Raw genomic sequence first — 17,003 nt, 5'->3', positions numbered from 1 at the left:
TGATTGATCGCAATGGAGTATATTGTAATAAATTAAATTTGCGTTTTGATAAGCAATTTTATATAATATTTCTATTACTATTATCACAACATCTTGATACATATGTGCTCAAAGGAATAACAAACTTGATTCAACTTATATGAAAATATTATTACTAACAGCGCGAATATTGGCTGAACGAATGTTACTTATCTTCGTCTTAAGAAATGTCATGGAACAATAAAATATGATCTAGTGTATCATTACTATTACAACTGTGCTATTTATCATCATTATCACAATTATTGCAGTCTATTTTTCTACTGTCTTTGTATTGATGTCTTCTTTATAAAATTAGATTTCAGGCAACAAAATCTCGGTAGCGGAAGATTCTCGCACAAAAATGTTTGTTGATGTACCTGCTGCAACAAATATTTCAAAATAGGTATCTCGTTGTCGCTTAGAATACAATAAAATATTAATTATAAACTTTTTATTTAAGCGTCTTAAAAGCGATTTGATATCGCGCAAGCTGCGAGCGTTTGTCTTATTATTCACGTTAAATAATTTGTTATCGCGCTCTAATATACATACAGTTCAAAATACGATGTCGTAACTATCTTTTAGTTACGTTTTTGTTAAAACGTAAAATTGTTATAAATTATGATATTAACACATTTTGAAGAATACCTGTAGCCAATTTCTTTTTTTGATGTTTGCGATATATGAAATATGCTGCCACTGTCAGACCTATAACTAATAATATAGCGAGAATCACGAAAGGCCAAACTATTATGGTAACGTTGCTCGAGGCGTCGTAACGAGACATCGCGTAACAAGGCAAATCTGCAAAATGAAAGGCAATAGAGATGAAACTAACGAATTTAAATGTTTTTTATGATAGAATCATTTAAAAAAATCACATTTTTCTTTAACATTAGTTTTGGATGATTTTTATCAGTGTGTAGTTATCTTTGCAAGCAAACTTTTTGAAGCTAGTTTCTAGATCTATGTTTCTAGATGTTTGTTTGTTAAAATAAATTACAAGTATTTTTAATCAATTTGTGGAAACAGGCTCTGATGTTTTGCAATTAATATTTATTGATTTCTGACAATTATTTAGAAATGTTTACGTAACACACTCCCTTTTTATCGATATATTCATATAAAACAATCTATATAACTAAGAATAAGCACAAAAATTATTCTGAAAGAAATTGAAAATAGTTCTTTCTTAAACTGTTAAAATTCTTTGACATTATGGAAGCGATTACGCAATAATCGAAAAGAGTTTAAAAGAACAATGATTATAAACTTTCATACATAATTATTATGTCGTTAATGAAAAAGCTCTAATTTATTTCTAAGTTGCAAATACCTGTATTAAGAAAACAGCTGACAGTCAAATTGTGTTTATAATTTTCCATCACATAGCACACTGTTTTGTTGTCCAAAGAATCGTGGCATTGAGAACAATACGGTGCATCTTCGGAAGCTCGCTTGATTGTGCTGTTTGCAAAATGAAGCATGCCTCTGCAATCATATTTGCGAATTATAAGATTCGTCTAGTCAATTATTGAATGTGGCGGGCGCTCTTTGCGAGGCCACGGGAAATCGGCGAGTCAGTAGTATTCACCTCTTCTTGACTTTCTCGTAAGCCATCTTTATAACGCACAAGGACGGTTGATCGCAATCCAATCCCGTCCATCCGAAGTGACACTCGCATCTGTAGTGGTCGCGATCGGCCGAAATGATACAGTCGCCATGTCCGCTGCAGTTGCGAGTACATACGGGGATGCACTCCGGTTTCGAGTGATGGTCGATGTTCGGTATGAAACCATTGTTACAAATGCACTCGTTCGGGCCGACGCACTCGCCGTTCTCGCAGCCCCTTTCGCAAATCGCCTTGCAGACGTTTTCTTCAAATTTATTGTTCTGAAGCGCGTAGCCTTCGCGACACGCGCAGTAATCCGGCGCCGTGCACGTACCGTCTAAGCACCCTCGGTTGCAGATGGGTATGCAAGCACCGGCCGTGTCCTTCCTGTAACCGTCGTCGCAAACGCAAACGCCGGACTCGTGACACGTCCCGTTATCTCCGCACGAGAAAGCATTGCAAGGAGGTCCGTTGAGACGATAACAAAAGTAGTAGCTTTTAAAATCACCGATGCCTTCGAGCCACCTCGGATAGTAACCCGGATCGCAGGTGCATACGTTTGGCGCGGTGCACTTACCATTGTAGCACCATTGATTGCAAACCGGTTGGCAGATATGTTTCTCGGACTAGTTGTTTGACAGTCGAAAATCAAATGAGTTTAATTGGAAAAATTTCAATTAGTTGTGATTAAAAAAATCGTTTAAAAATAACACTCCTTTGAATCAAACGCGACTGCTTCGAATCGATAAAATATACGATATAATTAGATTGTGCTGTCTGCCCGTCATGTATTACTTGGATACAGGATAGGTACTGATACCAATAGGTTTATTCTCAACGATGAAAAAAGTTTGAATATATACTGGCCATTTTTTTCAAATCGCGATAACTCGGCAACGGGAACCCAAGCTCAATTTTTAAAAGGGATTTTCAGGCTTTCGGAAAGTCTCAAATAAATTTGATAAAATTTTTTTTTAACTTTGTGCGTGATTTTAAAGTTAAAGTTAAAGTTTAAAGACATTAATCTTGTCCAGTACCGTTTTTAAGAATTATTTAGGCAATAATCGTGACTTGTTAAACGTATATGTTAGTCGTAACTTAATTAAAATTTCTTTTTACTGATAATAATAATAAAAATTTTATAAAAAATTATGATTTTATTATGATTAAGAAAAGAAATCGCTTTTTAGAAGATTAGAATCTTCTTCTCGCGTGATGAGTGGTTTTTAGATATTTTGTCAAGAGTTTTGGCTATATAATAACGTTTATATCTTATTGTACAGTTATACTTGCCAATTCGGGAAACGGTGTTTTCGAAAAATTTTCATGCAGCTCTGTCATAATTATATGTGCGTGTGAGCGATACCCTTCGAAGCAAGTGCATTCATTGGGCGACGTGCATTCTCCGTTGGGTCCACAAGGTATCGTGCAGATCGGCTTGTTATGAGTCGAGTTAGATAAAACGACAGATGTATTGGACACTGTTGAATTTTTATGTAAGCATTTTCCGGGCCCGACGCATATGCCACCACCGCACATATCATTTTCGCAGATCGGCTCACATATATGTTTGGAGTTGTTACGGAGTCTGTAGCCTTCGTTACAGCCGCATGTGTGCGGCGCCACGCACTTGCCCATTTTGCAGGACTCCCAGCAGTGCGGTACGCAGACGGTCCCGTTCGCAGTGTGATACCTCTTAACGTAACCGGGTTTGCACTCGCAATACCCCGGGCTTACGCACGTCCCGAAAGCGCACGAATCGCCGCATTTAGGCCTGCAGATGAATGAATCGTTCTTGTCCTTTTCGTAGCCGTCCGTGCACTTGCAGATGTTAGGGGCCACGCAAAGGCCATCGATGCACCTACGATCGCAAATTGGCTCGCACACGAACTTAAAGACGTGGAAGAATCTGTTGTGTTGCCTGTAACCGGAAGGACACGTGCACACGTGCGGCTCGGTGCAGTATCCGTGAGTTTCCTCGCATTCCGCTGGGCAGACAGGTCGACAGGTGAATCCGTCCGAGTCCAACAAATATCCTTCGTTGCAATTGCAAACCCCATCGACACAGGTACCGTTGACGCAATCGTTTGTGCACCGCGACACGCACGAGCCGTTGCTTGACATGCTGTACCCTGTGTTGCATGTGCACACGTCCGGCTCCTTGCAAGTACCATTTTGGCACGACTGCGGGCAACGCGGTACGCACATTGCACCGGATTGCACGTAGCCTTCACAGCATGTCAACTCCGTGTGAAACTGTAATACTCGTAATTGGCAAATTAGCGGATTATAGTTGTAGTATGAGCAAACAAGTAAACAAGAGATTGACAAATCGTTTGCAAAATAAAAATAAAGACGAGAAGCTTGCTGATTTATATACTGATTGAAAATTGTTCTCTCTCTTATTTCTTCATCGCGTATTTATCAGCTTGATTACCTCTTTCTTATAATTTAATCGAGTCTTGTTTTGATAGGGTTCCCCAGGCATAGCATGTTCTGGTTTAGAGTAATATGTTTCGTTATAAGGAACTAATTGTGATACGTTTCGACTGTAATAAAATTAGCAAAATTAATATACGCATTAACATATGTAAACGCGTAATTTGCAAAGTATTCCGAAATTATCTATAAAATTTATACGTAAATATAGAGTATAACAAATATAAATTATACCTGACCTTTCATTGCACCTTGAATTATTGAATATCTTTACAACTTTCTTTAGTTCGAGCTTAGACGATGGAGAGTCGTGATCAAGTGAAATTGCGTTTACTGTTAAAAATAGTATCTTGATAGCCAAAAGAGCAATCAAACTATTAAACAACCCCATGATTTGTCACCTCTATTACGAAGTCGTGTTCACTCCGTGATGTTTATAGACCGACTGTTAAAGTGCTTCCTTCCCATATATCATCGCCCGTTTATCTCTTTCTTCGCATGTGTATGACACACCGATACGTAATATGTTATTCTTTTGAAGCAGGATATGCTGTATTATCAAGCCGATGCGTCCCACGACGCGTAGAAGCTCGGCCTTGACAAATTACACCAAGTCATCCCGAGCCACGCGTCATAGGATCGGCAGACCGGGATAGGTCACTAACGTTCGCGACTCGCGGTTCGTGGCTCGTCGTTTTCTTTGAGAGTCGATAAATAGAGAAACTACTTTAGGATATGAAATTTTTATTTCCTTTTATTGTAATTTAAACTTTGTTAAATGATCTGCTTCGTGGACTACTTATATAGTTCTCATGATTGTGAAATTTCAATTGCTTTCTGACATTTTGGGTTAAATATTATCGGAGTCAAAGAACTTATCGAGCTACTAACCACCGATAGTGTTGATGCGTTCGATTCGTCGATTTGTCTAGGCTTGTCGAAAAATATATGTTCCCCGTCTAAGCAAATGTGATTCAAATTGATGGCAGAATAAGAATAGAACTCTCGATAATTGAAATAACAAAGTGGGGTAAAAATGAGCAATCATCAGAGAACAACGCGATTGTTGGTGTGTAAGTAGTCACAATATTTATAGTTACAATTAATCGTACATATTATACGCAAAATGGTTGTTTCGATTTGAGCCATTTTCAGCGATGTCAAATGATAAATGATATTAGATAGTTAATTTTCAACGTTTATTAAATCAGCAATAAGTGATTCTTGATAGCGTGGTCAAAAAGTTATGTGGATAAAAAAAGTTGACGTTAAAATCCATTACTCAATGATCTGTAATCAGGACGAACCTGACACACGAAAATTAAAAATTGAAAAAACTCACCAAGAGTAGTCTCAAGAACGTGAGATTAAAAATGAAGCCGTGAAGATAAAATCCATAAAAACCAAAAACGTGATTCAATTGTTAACTTGTATGTTAACTTATGAAGTGATCGAATGGGAAAACCTTGAAACTTTTAGAAGCATACGAGAAAGAAGAATTATTGTGGAACTTGAGGCATTTTTTACATATAGATAAGAACGCTACATTAATTTTTCCAAAAATTATTTGATTCTTGGAAAAAAATGGAAACAATATTAAACATTCTAGTTAAATGATTAAAAAAGAGAAGAGATGTATTATTGCTGCACCGACCACGATCTTTTCTCGTTGGCTATCTATTTCAAACTGATGAGCTGCAGACTATCATAGTCTATATGAGTTTAAACTAGACGAGCTAACGCGTTCATAGGACCTTTTGCGACTTGTTATAGTTCGTTGCTTGCTAATTCGTGATTTATTGACAGGCATATATATGTAAGCCACGTGTCGTGACGAACTACACGTCGTAAGACTCCGGTTTGAAAGTTACTCAAAGCCTGTGTGTTCGTAGCGTAAAGTTTATTTTAAAGTCGATTACTCGTATTGAGTAATCAAATTTACTCGAAACAGGATTAACAAAAACATTTATTTTTGAAATTACTATTTATTCGAAAACAGGTGCAATTATACGAAAGAGTTTGGGTGTAATGTCCATTTGCTATGTTGAACAATAGTTTTGGATAATGATAATGATAATATTTAAACCTAAAATATGAGAAAATATAATAGTTTTATGAGAATAATTATGAGGACGATAAGTAGTCCACGAAACAGATTATTTGACGAAGTGTCAATTATATTATTTAAATTACAATAGAAGGAAGAGTAAAAATTTTATATCTTAAGAGAGATTCTCTACAACACAGGTTTATAATGTTTCGTACAACATAAATTTTTATTTGTTTATATGTCTTGTAGAATTATGTTTCTTATAAAACTCTGAATAATTTGGAAAAATAAATATAAACTGTGAACTTATTAATGGTAAATTTTTGATGGTGTATATGTGTTTTTTAACAATTAATTAAAAAAATATATGACCAATTTTTTAAATATTAGTTTTTTATGCCTAAATAAATTTAATTTTGTTTTTTACTAACGATAATTATATTATATCTTTTGATAATTAAATTAAGTAAAGAAGCAGGGTGTCTAGAAATCTTCCAGGTTTCTATGACCGCTAGACACATACATTATCTTCCATCAGGTTTCTATGACCGCTATACACTTCTTTAGATAAAAAAGGAAAGAAAATGTCATGGAATTTTGTGACTTTTCTGGAATTTCGTTAAACTCTTAAAAAATGACACTTTTTGTCTGTTTTTGCTTCCTCATAGAGGAAGCTTTGTTTTCGTAAAAAAAATTTTTTTTAGTTGCTTTTGCCAATGTGTTCAGAATGTTCTAAAACGTAAAAAAATCGCTATTTTAAAAAATGTCGGTATGTGTGTATGTGTGTATGTATTGTGTATGTATGTGCCAAATTTACTGAAATTTCTATAACTCCAGAACTAATTAACCAAATCTTAACGAATTATATATGAAATAGGGGTAGAAAAAACTGAAGAATATATAGAATTAATAAAAATTGCTAATAATCAGGAGGTTCTTTTTGCTTCGTCAAATTTTTTTACTCAAGAATTAAAAAAAAAAAAACGGTTTCCAGAAAATTGGCAACAAAAAACTATACACTCTATAGTACACCCCGGAAAATTCTACCCCTATTTCATATACAATTCGTTAAGATTTGGTTAATTAGTTCTGGAGTTATAGAAATTTTGGTAAATTTGGCACATACACACATCAGAGTTGAGAGACCTGTATGTAAGACCGTGATCCTAAGACATCACTTCCTCTATGAGGAAGCCAAGTGCAAATTTCTAATTTGCACTATTTTTTTACTTGTTTTATCTAAAGAAGTGTATAGCGGTCATGGAAATCTTCCAGGTTTCGACCACTAGACAACCTATATTTTTCTATTTCTGTATATACAGAGATATACAGAATGATCTTAAATAGATTTCCAAGTAAAAAATAAATAGAAATTAAAAACTTTAATATAGTAATTTATTGAAGATTTTACAAGAGATATATATATATATATATATATATATATATATATATATATATATATATACATATCTTATAACTTCTCTAACTTTTACTTACAATTGATCAGTTAAATTAATAAAAAATTGCTCTTTCATCATTGTTATTACTACAAAAAGCTCGAAGATTCTATATTAAGACTTTACAAGTATCTTTTTGTATTAAGAATTGTTGGCACTCGATTCAATTAGTCCTTGCATCGATGTACTGTGTCTACAAATTACCTGAACATCGCCTGTTAATAAAAATAATTAATTAATTATAGTATTTGATTTTTAATGTCTATAATATATCTGTCATGTATCTTATAAGACTAAAAAGAGCATTAGGGAAAAAAAATTTAATAATAATAATAATAATATATAATTTAAGAAATATATAAGCATATATTTTTCATATATTAGTATGAATAATTTTAACTTTATTTTTTAGCGATAAGTGCTTCTTTAAATGCTTTTTAAAGATTTTTTTTTAAATAAATTTTTATCGATAAATTTTATTTTTTTAGACCATCTTAAGATGAATATGTATAATTTAGAAAATTGCTATTATACATCGTTATTTTAGATAATCTAATAAAATTTGATAATCTTCATACCTAGATCCTGTCTATTTCGACGTTTTCGTAATATCAGATATGTCATTATTATAACTGTTAGAAGTAATATTCCACTTGCGATTCCACTTGTTAGTTTGATTATTTTTCCTTGATCCTTATATTGACTGCTTAATGCAAGACATTCTAGTATGAAAAAATGATAAGTCTGTTAATTTATTGCAAAGTATTGGAAGAAAAACAAAAGATTTTAAAATTTATGATGAGTAGATATAAAAATCGTTACATAATAACTGATGTAGTAAACGTTTCAAATAATACTCATAAATATTCCATAGAATATTTTCGAATTATTGTGCTTTGAAATTATTTTTTTATTGAAAAATTTGGGATTAAAGCAGAAAATAATTTTGACATATTATGTAAAAGAATATTTAACATTTAACTCTATTGCGAGTATATAAATATTCGAGAAAGTGTAACAAGGAAGTAAGTGTAAAATTTTCAGTGTTTTAATAAATTTATATCCATTACGTAATATAAAAAAAATATTTTTTAATACTTGAAACTTTAATACTTAAAATTTACTAATTTATTTTTTAAGCTGTAGAAATGTAATAAATAAATTTGCTTTAGATGAGATGTAATATATTTGTACAAAGAAATGTATTTATAACAAACCTTCATTCATTAAGCAACCAATTTGCGTCTCATTCTTTGTACCGTTGACCAACATCTTAAAGCACAAAGTTTCATTACTTACTTCACCGATACACTCGGAACAGGCTGGGTTATTCATTAGTATATTCTCGATCGTAGCATTCTGTTCTTCAATAATGGTCAATCTGCAAAAGGTAAATGATTCACAGACGATTCATACGCAATTTATTTTAGATATCATCATAATCAAAGTTTTTCTGATGATATAAACGCGTGTTCTAACGTTGCGACGCTTATTTTTTTTGCTCATTTAGCATCAATTTATAATGCCCTTAACGGATTCGTATATATATACTTACTGCTCAGTACGATTTCCTTCTTCGTTCAAGATCAGAACGCACAACGTTGGCCGATCGCAGTGCGGTCCGGCCCATCCGTAATCACACTCGCAAGTCCTTCGTTCCGCGACGCACTCGCCGCGAGTACCGCAACCGCCCTGGCACGCGTGCACGCAGGTGTCTTCGATCTTCACGAAACCGGCACGACATCGACACTCACCTGGTGCCTCGCACTCGCCGTTGTCGCAATTCTCGCAATGCGGCACGCATCTACTTCCGTTTCTCGTTTCATTCTCAGGGACAATCGAGGATCGAGATTCCTCTGTTTCGAATAGTGCGAGTTCGAGGTTCGCGCCCGCAAGGACGAATCCATCGTCGCATTCGCAAACCTCGGGCGCGACGCACGTGCCGTTGCCGCAGGTAGCGCAGACGGGCTCGCATCCGCCGATTTTCGCGTTTCGATAACCGTCGAAACACGCGCAGAGGTCCGGCGCCGTGCACGTGCCGTTGCCACACTCGACGCCGCAGATCGGTTCGCATCCGAACGGGACGTCTCCTCCGTCGTGATAAATCATGCGATAACCGTCCTTGCAGACGCAGAGATCGGGCGCCTCGCAGATACCGTTTATCTCGCAGGCCGGGTGACAGATAGGGTCGCACATGTTCGTCTTACTGTTAGGACTCGCCGATGAACGGTAGCCCGGATTGCAGCTGCATACGTCGGGCCGCACGCAGATACCGTTCTTGCAACTCGAATCGCAAATAGGCTCGCAGAGGCTCGTACGATTACCCACGGTAGGTTGATAACCGGATTTGCAGGTGCATTTGTTTGGCGCGGTGCAATATCCATTGACGCAATCAGTCTCGCAGAATGGTTCGCATACGTCATGCGAAGAATTGGAAGGGCGATAGCCCTCGTTACACGTGCAAGTTTCAGGCTCGCTGCAGAAGCCGTTGACGCAATTCTGGACACATGTGGGTTCGCACCAGAAGCTGGTATTATTGACGCCTGACGGATGATAGCCATCATAGCAATTGCACGTATTCGGCGCAGTGCAGTGTCCATTGATGCACGTTATATCACAGACTGGCTTGCAAATCGACTTGTCGAAACCGACAAGATATTTAAAAGTCTGAAAAGCAATATTTTTCATGTAATAAAGAATTAGCCTATGACACTTCTTGGAACAACAGAAATAGCATTTTTTATTTTAAATATGCATGTGCGTTGGGGAAATTTAGTATAATTATTTAAAAAGTCGCTAAATAACAAATTTTATCCGACAAATACTTTAATACTAACTGTTCTTTTAGCACTTGTCATTTCAATCAGTCGATATCCCTCATAGCAGGTACAGACATCCGGCGCAGTACACACGCCGAACGGTTCGCAAGAGATTTCGCAGTGAGGCTTGCAAATGTGCTTCTCCGTTTCGTCGCCACTCAATTGGAATCCTTCGTCGCACGTGCATACGCCAGGCGCGGTGCATCGCCCATTGAGGCAAGCCTTCTCGCAGACCGGTACGCAGGCGTACCTTGAGTTCTCGAGCAGCCCGTAACCCGTGAGGCAGCTGCAGCTTTCGGGAGCCACGCAAGTGCCCATAACGCAAGCTTCGGTGCAGATTGGTTCGCAAACGCTCGGGGTTTTTAACGAGTAACCCTCGTCGCAGGTGCACACATTGGGCGCGGTGCACTTGCCGTAGAGACAATCGTGCTCGCACTTGGGCTTGCAGACGAATAAGTCGTATGGGTCAGGGTCGTAACCGTGATCACAGGTGCAGGTATCAGGGGCTGTGCACTTGCCGTGAACGCACTCTCTTTCGCAGATAGGCTGGCACACCTAAACATAAAATGTGAATTTTTATTATTAATATATACGCTCTTCTTTTTTCTACATTGTGTCATCTTTGTCAACATCTTGTAATTTTTCCGCTTTTATTTTACGTCAACATCGATATCGTATTAACTAAGCAAAATTCAAATTGAATAAATAAATCAAACGAAATGTTTATATTGTTTTACCTCTTCTCCTACTTCGGTTAATTCATCTTGTTCACTCATTTTGTATCCGTTCAAGCAGAGACATTTATCGGGCTCATAACAATATGACCCTGTAGCGCACGGCACGCTGCAGACGGGTTCGCAGGTATAACGAGCGATCGTGATATGTACAGAATGGCCGCTCAATTTATACCCAGAATTGCACTCGCAAGTTTCGGGTGCGACACACGTGCCGTGTACACAAGAATGAGTGCATACGGGAACACAGCGTGTTACGTTAGGTGATGCCGTTTCTTGCGTGCGGTATCCGTAATTGCAGATGCATTCGTTTGGACGTATGCACGTACCGTGTCCGCAGCTAGGTTGACAAATCGGTTTACACACGGGATCCCGTCCAAACACATTTACATACCTTTCCCCTTCGATTGTACCCGTGTATCCGGGCGCGTATCCGTCGCAACAATAATATTCTCTGCGATATGATCTGCGAGACTGAGAATATAAACGCGGAGATTTCACGTATTAGCAATATCGAAATATGTATTTATATGCGCGAAAGAGTCAGTAGAACATTAGATAATAATATATACAAATACGAGATGTTTGATAATAGGCGACTCGATTAATAGAACGATATGCTTATTAAAAATCGAAATGACAGTTTTTCCACAAAATCTTAATTGACGTTTTAAAATATTAATATTAACCATTACGAGATAAGCTGCATATTTTATTGCAAATTTTATTGTAGGTAATATTATTATGAAAGTTATCAGTTACGATCAATATTATTTTTACACTTCTAATTAAAAGATTTGTCTTTTTTTTTAATCATTCAGCTCAATAATTTATATCTTAATATTTTTATGTTTTACGGAATAGTAATTTTATTTTTCAATAACAACAAATATCGTTATGTGCATCTATTATTAAACATATTTTGATATTTGTTTCTATTATTTTATCGCAGGTATCACTTCAAACGGAAATTCTATGCTTGAAAACTTACCTCAATTCTATAGTTCCATCGAAAGCGTGTTTTATAAAAAATACCCCATGTTTTTACCTTATATGTTTCCACGTATGGGACTTGATGCGTCTCCCAAAAACTGTGTACGATTTTATCAATATTAGCTTGTATATGCTACGTCGATTATATTGCGATAGAAGCATTATTTCGATTCGTAGAATATGAAAAATCTTACCTAACGATTTTACTACAATTTGCTCCCTGAATTTGCTCCCTGAATACGGATGAAATGTGTTTAGGAAGGGTCTTGGAAAGTGCTAAAACTTTAGTAATCAATCCGTCTTGTAGAACGACAAAAATAAATATAACGTACGCAAATTTCATAATTGCTAAATATGTTTAAACATATATTTTTGAAGAGAGACCCACTAACGAGAATGCGCGAGTGATCAGCGTGTAGATAGTTGCGTATGTTGCGTCGCAGCGTACACTGAGGCTTCTTTTCCTCTTTGCTACAATATAACTCGCTATCAAAGTCCGGCAGGATGTCAGGCTGTTGTCAGGCAGTGACAATTAAATCCATGTGAAATTTTTGCTTATCAGCAAAATGAGTTTTTTTTAATTTCAGTAACTCTACTTCATAGAAATTACAACTGAAAACTTTTACAACGTCTCGCGTCGCAATTGTTAATTTATTTGTGCGTACAAAAAAGATTGCTTAGGGGGAAAAAATTAGAAATATATTTAAGATAAATTGATAAAAATTCTGGGTAAAACCAGTTACCCAGTTCATATGTTGTGAATCATATGTTAGGTACAAAGTATCTCGTATCTCTTTTCTGGAAATAATAAAGATTTATTAAATTAGTCATACACATACACATACGCGCACAGTACTAGCAGTTGCGGAATATTCATAGTTTGTGAATCGTTTTTAAGAAATGTGCATTGCGTCGAGCTCTGGAGAGAAACTGCATAATTGTTTTATGGCGTAAACGAATCGATTCCGTATGTTTAACAGTGCATAAACGGAACGGTACGTTTTTTTGAGCGAAATTTACGTTAAGTTGACGTACCGGGCCAAGGATGCAGTCTGCGCATTAACCCATTTACCATGCAACAACATCAGCTGGTGTATAAAATAAACTGCACGCGATTGCGTTTGAAGTTATTTTAATGTCATTTTTACATATCTTTCTACGGAATGAATGAGACTGTAAGATTTATAGGGCGTTATTTTATTTTTATGCTCGCCTTTATAATTAACTTTATGATTTACTACATAATTAACGTATTCGCTTGCCATCGGAGTCTTACATATTTAATACTTCGCTCGCTCTGAGAAAATTATATCTGTTGATTAGTCTACAAGTTAGTTATTCAAGAATATATATAGGATTAGTCATCAAAACAGTTATTGCAATTTCGAAACTGTTAAATGCGCGAGGATATTTTTATCATTGCAGTAATGCTTCACGTATATTTGTTAAAAGTCGTCATGTATCGTCATTTATATCGCGCGAAATAAAAGACAAAGTTATTGTTTTATAATCTATGTTATCAGTTTATGTATACAAGTTCAGTTGATCATTGTGCCTGAAATGATTAGCTTCATTAAACTAATATTTAACAATATGTTTGGCGTCGTCAACTCGTTCATTCTGCTGGAACGCATCTCTGCCGTCCTTTGACACCTTCTTTCCGGTATCCGGGATTGCACAGGCAAAGGTTCGGCGCGGTGCATACGCCGTTCGGACACCCGTTTACGCACACCGGCGCGCATCGGGAACGCGTGGCGTCGCGAACGTCGTGCGTGTATCCGGGGTTGCAGGTGCACTGATCCGGCCCGGTACACTGACCGTTCAAGCACGGATGCTGGCACATCTCGCCCGTGCCTGGTAGGTAGTGCGGAATGCATCTTCCGGTATCGGGATCGAGGCGGGATGCCAGATTGCAGGCACATATGTTCGGGCCGACGCATATGCCGCCCGGGCCGCAGCCGAATCTGCATTGCGAGGAGGTCGAGTTGATCGTGGACGTCGCGATGGTGATACATCTGCCGGTATCAGGATCAGCGGTGAATCCCGGCTCGCAGGTGCACCGATTGTATCCGATACACCGGCCATGCGGACCGCAGCCGTATCTGCAATCGCCGACGGGCTGCGACGTCGTCGCGGGGATGCATCTACCGGTGTCGGGATCGACGGTGTATCCGTATCCGCATTGCGATGAACCCGCGGTACCCGGGACGCATCTCCCGCTATAACGGTCCCGCGTATACCCGGGTCTGCAGCTGCAAACACCGGGCGCTGTGCACTCGCCTCCGTCGCAACCGTCCGGGCAGTTTGGCGCGCAATAGCCGGTACGATTCTGCGTGTAACCGATTCTGCATCGGCAAACGTTCGGCGCGACGCACTCGCCGTCGTGACAACCGGTCGGACAATGGGGGACGCAGGCCTCGCGATCGCCGGGAGGGTTGATGTATCTGTAAAACAATTGATGGTTACAATTACGTTACAATTTACATTTGTACACTTTGATATGATTTGATATCAAAGAAGGTACAACAGATTCTTAGAACTTTGTCAGGGATTCGGAATAAAAAGTTCGAACGTGTTAAAGAATTTCATTGAAAGAGAGCACCTGTGAAATGTCCGATACATAAAATCAACCTGACACTCGTTCTGCAAAGTTAGTAAATGTTTGCAAATTTATTATGTTTATAACGCGTGACTGCACTTCAAGCGGCAGCGTAAATAACAAATTATCTACGCAGATGGCCGTATGGAAATTACAAAACGGCTGATTTACATGCCTGTATACGATAGCAGGTACTCGCACGGCGTGTAATATCATTTTTGACGAATCCAACATTGATTTATCAATTATTCATACCGTATAGGCAATCCGCTTAGGGAGAACCGGTTGCGAACGTACCGCGTGAGTGAGTACTATTACGTGAGTAAATCAGGGTTTAATTATCGCGCGGAATATATCGCCGATGCGAGGGATTGCGCAGTCGGCGGAGATCGGAGAGGACTGCGAAAGTGGGATAACGGTGGTTAATTACCCTTCGTTGCAGGTGCACACGCCCGGCCCGCTGCACGCACCGTGCGCGCAGCCGCCCTCGCACGCGGCCACGCACTCCTTGCGTTCATTCAGAACGAATCCCGGCCTGCAGCTGCAGACGCGCGGCGCCACGCATTGGCCGTGCCTGCATCCGTCGGGACAGATCGGTCTGCACTGGCCGTCGACCTCGTCGTAGCCCAATTTGCACATGCACACTTCGGGGGAGAAGCAATAGGCGTTCTCCTGGCACCGATACGAGCAGACGGGCATGCAGACGCCGTTGTCGGGACTCCACCCCGGCGGGCAGCTGCAGACATTCGGGGCCGTGCAACGGCCGCCGAAACAGCCGCGTTCGCATCGCGGCTCGCACAGGCTGCTCGTCACGTTGCGCTCGTAGCCGTCGCAACAGTCCAAGATAGTGATAAAACCGTCGTTAGGCTAAACAGACAATTTGTCTTATAATCGACGTCGAAATTATTTAAATGGCTTACATCGGGTTTTTTTTTCTGATTCCTAATTGGTGAGTGAAGAGATGTCGCGTTCTGAAACTTTATATCCTGAGATTTATCAAAGTTTATTGATCGAGAAATCAATTGTTTCGCAATAAGCTATCTTCGATTCGGAGAAACGATTACTTACAGGATAGTAACCTCCGGGTGGCTGAGGAATGGTATTGTAAGGCGTTCCGCTGGAGTTTGAAGCTAAAGCATGGCTGTATCTGAAAGCCGCGGATATTAGTTATTATTTTTACGTCATTTCTTCCAATGGGTGTTGAAATATGAAGAAAAATGCGCGAGCAAAAAATAATGTTGGATCGCATTATTGCCACGATTAGTCCAGCGTTCGTCTCGAACTAAAAGAAAAAAAAAACTAATTACTTACGGCACCCTTTTGTAGCAAAGGCCATTTTGCGAGGAGTTGGTGCCATAATTCGGGTTAGGGTAACGCGGCCGATGCCCACCTTTCACACCGTCAATTGCCCAGGTGCCGCCGACACCAAGGCACGTAAAAACAATCAGACAAATTGGCAATCTCTGCATGTTGCATGTACGGTCGCGAATTTACTACTGGATGCTCATTTTCGGTTAGAGAGCGGGCATCTGGCCGCGATAAGGATGTCCCAGGGGTCAGCGGTTTTCTCATCTTCTCATTAAACTTGTCATTAAACTACGCAACACTCTTGTTCACGGAAACGGTTATCGGTTATGCGTATCGACATATGTCAGAGAGACCAAATGGGGCCAGAGCGTTCGTGCGCCCGTTTCTTCCACACTTTTATTCTTATCTAATTATTGATTAGGTCATCTCGCTATTAACTGGGCCATAATTGACTCATTAGGCACAGCTTTAATCGGGTGAATAAATTATTGATCGTGTGCGCACAAAGCGAAGGGACAAGATAACGTATTACAATTAATAATTTCAGCTCAACTATGCTATAAAAAGGCTCTTCGTGCGATGTGAATCATAAAAATTTGCAAGCTTTTATACGATATTTTTTTAGATTTTAAGTAAAAGTGGAAAAAAGAAAATTTTTTTAAAATGATACTTGAACACGTTGAAAATGATATAAAATGTAGAATATGAGAAAAAATAATATGTATGAAAACCAATTAAGAAATATATTCATTCACTTGCTTTATCTGAACGAGGTTATCTGGAAAAAAAAAGATAATTGGCTTTATCACGGATGTTTGTTTTAATTAAGAGAAAAATGCTTTTTGAATTTCCATAATAATGATGGAATTGTTTTGCTTTGATGCATAAAGTTTTGCATTAAACTTTATGCACAATTTGTCTCTTGTGCGCGCAGTTTATTATAACTCTTGCCTCGCGCATTCGACATTGTT

General features: G+C 38.4%; 1 protein-coding gene across 1 annotated transcript; it reads right to left on the bottom strand.

Moving 5' to 3' along the window:
• Nucleotides 1-37: 37 nt before the first annotated feature.
• LOC143902413 (uncharacterized) lies at nt 38-16,355 on the bottom strand. Its single transcript, XM_077415294.1, has 19 exons — nt 16,036-16,355; nt 15,793-15,871; nt 15,155-15,591; nt 13,744-14,569; nt 12,320-12,480; nt 12,124-12,223; nt 11,136-11,606; nt 10,417-10,953; nt 9,135-10,246; nt 8,797-8,960; nt 8,158-8,301; nt 7,784-7,794; nt 4,312-4,469; nt 4,071-4,182; nt 2,927-3,889; nt 1,616-2,259; nt 1,358-1,512; nt 670-825; nt 38-401 (listed from the first exon to the last, which is right to left on the bottom strand). The coding sequence occupies exons 1-19, from the start codon at nt 16,191-16,193 to the stop codon at nt 334-336; spliced, it is 6,456 nt and encodes a 2,151-aa protein (XP_077271420.1). The 5' UTR covers nt 16,194-16,355; the 3' UTR covers nt 38-333.
• Nucleotides 16,356-17,003: the final 648 nt, after the last annotated feature.

This window comes from Temnothorax americanus, unplaced genomic scaffold (assembly GCF_048541705.1).
Source record: "Temnothorax americanus isolate GAGA-0224 unplaced genomic scaffold, ASM4854170v1 Scaffold4, whole genome shotgun sequence".
NCBI lineage: Eukaryota > Metazoa > Arthropoda > Insecta > Hymenoptera > Formicidae > Temnothorax > Temnothorax americanus.
This window is presented reverse-complemented; position numbering and strand designations above follow the sequence as displayed.

Coding starts and splice junctions, on each gene's coding strand:
- LOC143902413 (XM_077415294.1), bottom strand. CDS start 16,193: ATGCAGAGATTGCCAATTTGTCTGATTGTTTTTACGTGCCTTGGTGTC. Junction 12,224..12,319: donor AATTGTAGTAAAATCGTTAG/GTAAGATTTTTC, acceptor AATCGTACACAG/TTTTTGGGAGACGCATCAAG. Junction 402..669: donor AAAAAAGAAATTGGCTACAG/GTATTCTTCAAA, acceptor TATTTGTTGCAG/CAGGTACATCAACAAACATT.